The sequence below is a fragment of the Clupea harengus genome, chromosome 21 (assembly GCF_900700415.2).
Source record: "Clupea harengus chromosome 21, Ch_v2.0.2, whole genome shotgun sequence".
NCBI lineage: Eukaryota > Metazoa > Chordata > Actinopteri > Clupeiformes > Clupeidae > Clupea > Clupea harengus.
This window is the reverse complement of record NC_045172.1, coordinates 4,082,672-4,093,148: the sequence shown is the minus strand read 5'-3', so window position 1 is coordinate 4,093,148 and position 10,477 is coordinate 4,082,672. Positions and strand designations below refer to the sequence as shown.

General features: G+C 38.1%; 1 protein-coding gene across 1 annotated transcript; it reads left to right on the top strand.

The window, feature by feature from the left end:
- Positions 1-1,922: 1,922 nt before the first annotated feature.
- On the top strand, positions 1,923-7,905 carry LOC105893246 (tetraspanin-8-like). The gene is made up of 9 exons (XM_012819632.3): positions 1,923-2,077; positions 2,838-2,897; positions 3,056-3,169; positions 5,327-5,401; positions 6,164-6,241; positions 6,362-6,460; positions 6,641-6,679; positions 7,489-7,572; positions 7,767-7,905. Exons 1-9 carry the CDS (start codon positions 2,018-2,020, stop codon positions 7,875-7,877), a joined length of 720 nt encoding a protein of 239 aa, XP_012675086.2. The 5' UTR covers positions 1,923-2,017; the 3' UTR covers positions 7,878-7,905.
- The last annotated feature ends 2,572 nt before the right edge of the window (positions 7,906-10,477 follow it).

Below are 10,477 nucleotides of genomic sequence, written 5' to 3'. Positions count from 1 at the left end.
ATAGTTTAGAATGTGAGCCGTTCTGATTGACCTCGGGTAGGTGTGAAGCCTGTGAGTTCAGATCCATTGGAGCTCAGCTGGAGCTCGTGCCCATTTCCTCTGCGTAGCAAATGGCTCATAGACTCAGGGCCTTATTTACTAACATTGCGACCGCAGCGAAATCAGCGCCTTTGCCAAACCACATATAGCGCACGGTATTTTGCATCCTATTTATCAAACAAGAACCCTCGTCGCGTCATCTGCGCCTAACACCGCCCATTAGTGTTATTTAGCGTTCCGCTAAAATAGGGAAGAAAGAGTCTGCGTGTTCCACCATGGATGATGAGCTAAAATTAGAATTAGAGCTTTTGGTTCACGAGGTTACAGCAAACTAACCCAGGTAAATATAGAAACTCATAAATATTTATCCGTTTAGCCCTTCCGTCCACATTAAAAGTTGTGATCACTTTGAATTCAAGACTTTCTTTTATTGGTGAGCTGATTTTGGGAAATTAAACTTTTCAGGGAAAATTGAGTTTCTGGGTTGCTATGGTTACCCCTCAAGGTGCCTGTGCAGCTTCATATTAACGAGTTTATGTTCACAAGTTCATATTCACACATATTAACATGAGTTAATAACACACAGGCAACTGCAAACTGTTAATATGATTTCCTAAGCTAGAGATAGCTAGGATAGTTAATAGCCAGGTTAACTGCTCCATAGCATCCCGATAAATAGTCTGGTAGGAATACACGACACCCCTTACTTTAAAACGTTGCATTCCAACACTGAAAACCATGCTTTTCAAAAATGCTTCCCTAGGCAGATACATTTGAAAACTGGAGTTGTAGCGTGGACAGGGCAGGGACAACTGAAACTTTCAGACGTTCGGTTTGCTTGAACTATGTGAAAATACGGTTTAAAGTAAACCATACAATGAGCGGCGATTCTGGGTAAAGCGTGGCCGAACAGCTAGCTGGTGGGACAATTTAGTATATGCCTATATTAAATGATATATCAAATATAAACATTTAAAAAAAAAATTCGGATGTTCGTATTTTTCAAATTTCTCGCACAAAGTTTTCTTTTAGCAGCTGATATGTCATGCTGAAACACCTCTTGTTTCGTTACTAATACATAATTAGGCGCACTTTACGCATCTCCTCCCATTTCTTTGCGACGAACACCCACTTTCCCTTATACCCTCCCACCAGCGGTAATCTAAAGTGCGCCACCTTTGTAAATACGGTTTTAGGTTTTTACCCGCTATTTTACGCCTGAAACGGGCGCAATCCTGTTAGTAAATGAGGCCCTTAGGATTATCTTGTAGTCGGCTGACTATTGGTAAGCCTATGCAATAGCTTCGAAACAACCAAGCTGGCCGCAGTAAACAAGGCATTTCTGTGTTCCGCTTAATCTCAAAATGCCTAAAAAGTGCATGTTTAAATGCGATGAAGTTCAAAATCTCCTAGGGTATCTGGGTCGGGTCGGATCAACTTAATTTAACTAATTTAAATTAATTCAAACTTATTTAGAAAGCGTGTGCAATTTGTTTACATTTTTTTATTCAATTGAACAGTATTATTTAGATAGGATGGAAAGCAGGACACATTTTTGATATTACAAATAAATACTGGTACTTACACATTATATTGCGTGATTTTTAGTTTTTTTAAGATTTCTAGTTTGAGTTTTTAAATCCATATTGCTTATGTGTATCTGTGAGTTGTGTGTGTCTTTTTAAATATACAAACTGTTACATGCAAGTATTTCATATATATATTTGGAAATATGTAAGGATTCAGCACTACCTTTCTATGATATGCTAAAGCCAAAATGAATGGCTCTGAAAACCATGTTAAGCAATAGTTGCATTCGAGACCAAAAAAACAGTTGACAAGTTCCTCTCAAATAGCAGTGACTGTTGCAAAAAGCTGCATTTGCAGGAGGACCTCATGAGAGTCACCGTAACACCTTGGAGCAGCATACCAGTATAAGACAGAAGCTCTGCCATATCCCTTTTTGTCATCTCTCACAATGGGCCATGTCAATGTGTGTTTGAAATGGCTGTTTATTGTCTTTAACACACTTTCTGGGGTAAGGTGCTGTTTTATTTCTATCCAATGTTATGTATAAGTGTTATACACCTGGTTCAGTCAAAGTACAGTCTATCTGTAGAGTGTACTACTTGAACTTCTGGATGAAAGTTTCTAGTTTCTGTGTTGTGGGGCATTTCTGAGGTCTGGTTCAGTCACAGTTGAGCAGTCTGTGTATTATCTGTCTAATGTCTTATAATGTAGCAACTAGGACACAATATCAAAAGGTGCTATGAATGATTCCATGAATGGCACTATACAAATTGAAGCCCTTAGTCTTTAACATATTTTAGGGCAACATTAAAGCAACAGTGTGCAGGAATGTGTCACTTTGTGAGGTTGTTTTTTTACGAGCAAATAGTATTGGTATCATCTTCAAATACATTTTCAGCTACACTGTTGATGGTGTTGGCAAGGTTTGCATGTTTTCATGCCTCTTAATTAGCTCAATAGTTTTTAGACCAAAACTCCCTACTGCTGCTTTAAGTGCATTTGTGCCTATGCTAATAATGGAGCTAGCCGCCAGAATAAAGAAAAATGAAAGGAGCATGTTTTCTAATTAAAGGCTGCTTGACACATCTTATATATTGTTGAATGGTGTCAGGGTAGGGCTGTTTTTATATTTTAAAGAAGGATACGGATTTGGGGTTGCCTAGTGCCATATACTGTCCTTTGTTTGTTCACCTCACTGGTATTGTCACAAAGTAAACTCTGGTAAACTTTTTCTTTATTGTTTCATATTTTCCTTTTTTCCATTTCAGATAGTAGGTATTGTGTTTATGGTTCTCGGTAGGCTTGCAAGCTCCACAGCTACTATACAGGTAAAGGTTTTTAAATATCATCAGTATACAAACTGTCATCAGTTTGGATTTTTTTTTTTACAATTGAAGGTCTGGCAGTTTAGGATTACCTGAATGTCAATATATCAACATGAAAAAGCACACAATATGTTTTTGTTCATATGATTTTTCTTTACCAGGGTGGGAAGATGAACGTTGTGTGGCTGGCTTACCTTTTAGGTGGAGCTATCGCTGTAATGTCCTTTGTTGGAGTGTTGGGTGCAATACAGCAGAAGACATCTGTCCTGAAAGTGGTAGGAACATTAAATATATTATTTCAATCAAACAACAGTTAAGTACAACAGGGTACCACTTTACAATAAGACTACCCTTATAAAGGATTTATAAATGGTTTATAATTAGGTTAATAATTAGGTTGTAAACACTTTATAAATCATTAATAAACAGTTATAAACCGGTAATAACACGGTATTCATCGATACAGGCTCACTATTTGGCAAGATCAAGTTACTGCTTACTACTCATTAATCTTACTAATGAGTTACTAACATTTATAACCGGCAAAAGGGAGCCTTATTGTAAAGTGTAAAATACTTTACCATCTATTAATGTATGTCACTTTACAATAAGGCTCCGTTTTGCCAGTTATAAATGGTAGTAACTCATTAGTAAGATTAATGAGTAGTAGGCCGACCTTGATCTTGCCAAATAGTGATCCCGCATTGATGTATGAATACTGTGTTATAACTTGTTTCTAATTGTTTATGAATGATTTATAAAGTGTTTACAACCTAATTATTAACCTAATTATAAATCCTGTATAAGGGTAGTCTTATTGTAAAGTGGTACCAACAACCAAGAATCATTTGTGTTTACATTTTTTTTATTTTAAACCATTCAAATTTGGCGGTTGGTACATTGAGGTTTCTCACGAGGGTTGTTGTGTTTGTGCCTCACACAAGCATATGAACAAATTGGCCGTGCATGGCCTAAACGGCTTTTTGTTCCAAGTTATCTGGTAACCTGCTCTGACCAAATGTATATCAATGTATTACAGTAAGGTAACTCTGTTACATACATATTAATGTTGTTTTCGGGATACAGTGTATTACTATTAAGGGAGAAGAGATATTATATAACAAGCCTAGATTCTAGGCGTTTATTACATAAAGTCAGGCTTCCCAGTTTAAGTTAAATGTCAATTTCCCTGACTTTCACTGACAAAAACCAACCACAGTATTTTTAACCCTTTGGGCCATATTTACGAAAGGTATTTAGCCTACTTTTGATACTTGTTAAATATAGCTTGTACACGCACAGCTAAACAGCAAAGATGAGTGCAATATTAGGAATAATGATCATCACCTGTTTAGCTGTCCATGTCTAACTTAGCTGGCTACGTCTAATTTAGCTAATCGCACTATGATCAGTGTTCAAAATTAATCACCTGCTGTATGGGCCGTCATTCTATTGGGCGAGCTGGACCTGTATGTTATCGAAAGCCAAACAACTCAAATACACATATTTTGAAATACTAAATCGCAAAATGTATACAACTACACTCTTGAAGTGGATCCCTATATCGATTAATATTCTGAATCCCAGTGTTCTTCTATTACTTCTTGAGCAAACTCAAGTATTCACCATTTTACACCGGTTAAACAAAGGTGACCACAATTACGGGATTCGGGATTTAAAAATAAATAAATAAAATTCAACACAGGCTGGGTCTGTACCAAATGATAGCTTTTACTGGCAGGGTTCGGTACAGGCAAACAATTCCGACAAGGAGAGGGCGAAGACAGGGCTCGGTATAGGTTCAGTACAGCGGCAATCCATTCGGAGATCAGGCAAACACATCAGACAGGGAGTAGGGGAAGACGGGGTTCGGTAAACAGGTAATCAGTCCAATGATCAAGCAAACAAATCCAATAGGGAGGAGGCAAAGCAGAGGTCAAAACATTAATCAAGTAATTCACTAGGAAACTCGCTGGAACGTTAGAAAACGGAAGAAACTGACAAACTGGCAACGAGACAGGAACATACAAACTAAATACACTAGGTGATGAGGAACAGGTGAAAACAATCAAGGCGGGGCAGACAATCACTAAAGGCAGGGAGTGAGGTGTCTGAAACGAGAGGAGAGATGAGTAAACAAAGAAAACACAGAACTAAAGAATAGATGATAAAATAAAGAAAACATACTTTAGGAGGCAGGACGGGACTTAACACATAGTTGCAGTCATTGATCATTTCTTTACCCATCTCCACACCCCTATGTCAAAGCTGAAAAGCTGCTAAGTGTATCACTACTAGAAGGCCACTCAGAGAGACTTAGTCTACCATCCAAGTATTAACCAGGCCCAGCACTGCTTAGCTTTCGAGATCGGGTGAGATATGTATGCATACTGTAATTTTGTTTAATCCCTGAACATTTCTTTGTTTTCCAGTTTTGTGGATTTGTGTTCATTGGAATGCTCATCTGTGTGATTTTTGGTGCATATGTAGCAAGCCAACGGTCCGCGGTAAGTTTTGGTGATACCGCTGTACAATTGCATGCATAAGTACATTACATTTACACAAATCAATGTCTGTGCCACAAATTTATATAAAAAGAAATATGGTCAACATTTACAACATGTGCAGCTGTCTCTTTAGTTCGATGATAACCATACTGAGCAGTCCTTTACGGTGCCAGTGTGATTAGTACGTCATTTCCTGTTAATTTATCTCTGGAGAATATGTGTGTCTTTACAAGTGTTTGTAACCCCCCCCCCCCATTTTTTCCCTCTGTGAGGTGCATTGTATTTCATTTGATGTAAAATTATATATGCCTGTGTGATGTGGAAATTCCTAAATTTTGTATCCTGCCCTATTGAAATCATATTATCGGCTAATCTGAAGCTGTTGGCAGGGTGTGTGTGTGTATGGGGGGGGGGGGGGTTAAACAAACACTATGCCAAACAAACAATTTGACACTTTTTGAGACATGGTTTTATAGGCAACTCGTTTTGGTACCATCCTCAAATTAATTTTGATAGCATATGGTAATGTGAAGGACAGATAAACACCTGTAGGAACAACGGAAGAAAAGCTTACACAGCATGACATTGCCAGCTATACTGCCAAAAGACACCAGTTAGTGTCAGTGCCAACTGGGCTTTTGGTGGTGTTGGATGCAAGGTTTTTGCATGCCTTTTAGGTAGTTAGCTTGCTAGTTTTGGAACAGAACTACTTATTGCTGCTTTAAGGGTTAAGAGTGAAACAATTACTTTCCTTAATCTTAGTCTACAAAAGAAGGACAAGAATTTCTCAGCACTGCTCAGTTCAAGGAAGAGCTTAAAACACATCAAGATATGTATAAGGTAAGCAACTACCTTTCTCTTTGTTATGGTATGTAAGCTATTGTCCATAAAAACTCTTAAAAGCATAGTACTGATCCAAGCCATACTATGTTAATGTACTTATTCATGTATATATTTCAGTTTGAATGCTGTGGCACAAATCACTACACCGACTGGGGGCCCATTTTGCCAGATTCCTGCTCTTGTCCACCAATGTATCAAGGCACTCCAACATGCCAAGTGAGGGTGACTTTCAGTATATGTATGTTTGATCGTGTGTAAAAGGTACCGTGAGGTACAGTAAGATTAGAAAAGCTAGATAAAACCAGTGTGTACGTGCGTGTGTGCATTGCATTACATTCAGCTGCATTACAATATTTCCATTTAACCATCAAATATTAAGTTCTTTCACATTTCCAGTCAGTTTGGACATTTGGGACGAGATATATCTACAAAGAGGTAAGATTATCATAATTCTAACACACAGTGGAACCCTCCCAGTCTTGGAAGAGTTTGATTGCAATTCAATGATGAATGGGTGATTTTTCATGTAACTGTATGGAGTGGATTTCGTGCCACCTTGAAATGTAAACACAACTTTGGGATGAGGGGGAAAACAAAATCACCCCAACATAATGTTTTACAGTGCACAGAAACACAGAAACCGTGCACATAAACACAGAAACCGTGCACATAAACACAGAAACCGTGCCATGTGGCAATACGATGCGCAAAAGGCTTTACTGTTAACTGTAAGTTCACATCTGTATCCCTCTTTCTCATCAGGCGTTAAATTATCGATGTAGATGGTTCTTTGTGGATAAGGAGCCCCATTGAGTCGCATGGCAGTTTTATACCCCGTTCTATGATGTGTTGCTGATTGAAGGAGACTATTGGTAGCCTAGAAGCTGAATGATAACGGCTAACATGACTTTCTCGCCCTGGAGGTGCATGGTCGCAGTGTAGTTCAACTAGAGTATGAGCACTGTAAGGCAAGGCAAGGCAACTTTAGTTATATAGCGCATTTCATGCACATGTGCAACTCAATGTGCTTTACATATACAATAACAGGAAAGACAATAAAGAATTTAAATACATGAATTAAGTAGAATAATAGATAAAAAAATAAACTGTAAAATAGCTTGACCCAGAGTTTCAGTGAACATATTCTCCGTAACCCCAGCCCCTTTTTTTGATTTGTTTGCTTTGTACTGCAAATTGTATTGTAATACCAGTTATATTGTTGGTTTAATTTGCTTTATTACAAGCCATGTGTTCCTTACCTGTTGCGGATGTTGAATACAGTCATTGATATCGTGGTTGGGATATTCTTTGGATTGGCAATAGTGGCGGTAAGAACTCAAATTTTTGTATTGCCTTTTATTATTTAATTCCTGTCTTAACTTCATATTTAGTTGTTTATCTTGAGTTGCTAATTAGGGAATACTGAAAAGTACCTTTACCCATTAAAAACCCAGAACAGTGAAAACGCACAGGTAAAGACAGGGAGATCTAATGTTACCTCTTGTTGCATTCTGTTCTCCAGCTCATTGGGATATTCATGGCCATAGTCATGATCTTACAGATCCGGAGCACCAATGAAGACGTCAGACCTCCTCCGTACCATGGTGCCAACTTTTCTCAAACTTTTGTCTGACGTTTGGTAGAAAGTTGTTTTTGTCTCCATGACTACATCCAAGAGAAATCAAGATTAAAGTTTATTTAGTTTGATGGTCAGCCTGTTCATTTCATAATCACACTTTTTATCTTCATTATCACATCTTTAAAGGTACAATATGTAGTATTTGTTTCCCAAAAAATATATTGCTTATAGATCTCCAATAGTGATGCTAACTATCAGTAGATATTATATTATATTATTGTTGTGTATAGCATTCATCTTGATTCTTTGTCTCAGGTGTTTCTCATTTTACCGGCATGGGATGGGGCGTGGGGGGAGTAATATACACCTAGTCATGGAGAGGTGTAGAGGGGGATGTTGGTTTGGGGGGGGGGATTCTGAATCACAGAAATGCATGTAACGATGAATCTGCTTAATAAAAACATTGTGAAACTTTTAGTCATTGTCACCATATTTCTTTTGCTCATAGACAGATAATGATGCTGATATTTAGACACAGAAACAGACCAAGTAGTCTTCACTACACTACAGCCTACCATTGTCATTGATCAACTTGCTTTTCAGTTGTACACTTCTGCTTTTGACATCCACCAGAGGGCATCACACCTATACATGACGCAAGCCCTGTTTTTTTTCTACCATTCAGAAAACAGAATGTTTATCCTACAAAACTACAGGTTTACTGTGTCAAAGAACAGTAAGTGAAGCCTGATCAATATTGGCCTCACAGTCTTTGACAGTTTTTTTTGTTTTTTTGTTTCGGCTTGGGGTAGGTGTGGTATAAAAGTCTGTGTACATAAATGTGTCAGTTTGACCCGTAGACGTCATGCGTGCACACAAATGCAGTACATACATTCAAAAACACAGTGTGTGCAGATTTCACACGTAAGGTCATGTACCTAAATGAGGAAAAGTCAAAAGGGTGTGTTAGTAGACTGGAATGGAGTGTTAGAGAGAGGGGGAGAGGGAGAGGGAGGGAGAGAGAGAGAGAGAGAGAGATCCACAGGTGTTCTTATCTACTAGCTTCCCAGGTGTAGGTAGTAATCAATCATCCTTCCCACTGCTGCCTGCAGCCTATGCAATGCCACTACAGAGCCTGCAGGGTGCAGTAACAAGAAGGATCAGAGAAACATGATGCAAGTCATGTTAATGCTACAAAGTCAACATGAGTGAAGATTTTGTCATTCTTGTTTATGAGAATAAATGAGTATGAGACTTGGGATTCTGACGGCTTACAAACTGATGATCCCCATATCCGTGAATAAAGCTCTCTGAAGAACTCTGATTCATTATTTTATCATACAAATTTTAACCACACACTCAAAAGTTAATATAGATCTGATGATGCATACTATTGATTGATTGATTGATTGATTAACTATTGCAAATTCACTATTGACCTGCAATTCAGAAGTTCCGCCTGCCTTATTCATTTTGTTTTGCATGGGATAGCAAGGAGGTCGTTTTACAGTTGCTATGTGTAAAAGATTACAGGCCAACCATGACAATCCAGTTCCTGAGAGACAGGAAACAGTTGTGTTTCACGTAATTCTTTGCACTTTTTTGCACTTGATCACAGCTGCTTTAAAACTGGAAGCATTTTTGTTTCATGATATCAAAAACCACACACTGCATATGAGTCAGAGGTCCTTGGACTGAATGTCTTCTAGCGTTAATAGTTTCATAGCTAATCAATGTATGGCTGCTATGCTTGATCAGCTTTTGGAGGCATATCAATGGACACACGTGTGTTATGGAAATCTGTGAATTACTTTATTTTGTCACCGTAAGCAGTTGGCTAACAGATTTTTCATAACATTCAATCAAAGAACATTGACTACAAGATGATAGCGTTTCTACTGTATTTTACAACAGGAAAATAAATCACAGTGCTGGATTGATAATAGTTTCTCTAAACAGCTCTAAATTGGCATCTAATCTCAGCTGCCAGTTTCTTGCACACACTACAGTCTGTGTGGTGGGGGGGGGGGGGGGGGGTCACATCCTCTTTCTGTTTGCGTGCGAGACTGGTTGTGTTTGTGTTAGTGGGCTGAGGAGTCAGAGACAAAAGGCGAGAAAAAAATGAAATTAAATGAAATGTGAAGATGTTTCACAAGCCAACAAATGTTAAATGCGGTATGAAATTGGACAGCACTCTGAACTCTGAAGTGTTAAGGTTTAAAAGTGTGCTTATATATCATTTATAATACAATATAATAAGTTGTATATGCTATATATAACTTTATGCTTGTGATCAAGTGGACAATGTTGCTGTGCTCTGCCAACAGGCTGAACTTGCAGCAGACATCTCTGATCTGTTCAGCAAACAAAGCATAACTTCTAGTCCAGTGTATTGTCTTCTTTTGGTTCCTGTTGTCTCTGTGAAACAAATGTTTAAACCTAAACCACACTGACATCTTTTCCATACTGCCTCAATAATAGTTGGAAATGTTCTATTTGGAGACCATAAGAGGTGACTTGAAGTTGTTTTGATTAGCAGAGAAACAGAGGTATCACAGACCTGTCCCTAAATTGCATCACCTCACATTTTAGATGTGTGTATGTATTTACAGTTTAACTTATTTAACTTCTGAAAGATTGCAGCCAATATGGTT

Excerpts from the sequence above, each read along its gene's own strand:
- LOC105893246 (XM_012819632.3), top strand. The coding sequence starts at position 2,018 with ATGGGCCATGTCAATGTGTGTTTGAAATGGCTGTTTATTGTCTTTAAC. Across the intron at positions 6,242-6,361 it reads CACATCAAGATATGTATAAG|TTTGAATGCTGTGGCACAAA; the intron begins GTAAGCAACTAC and ends TATATATTTCAG. Across the intron at positions 6,680-7,488 it reads CGAGATATATCTACAAAGAG|CCATGTGTTCCTTACCTGTT; the intron begins GTAAGATTATCA and ends CTTTATTACAAG.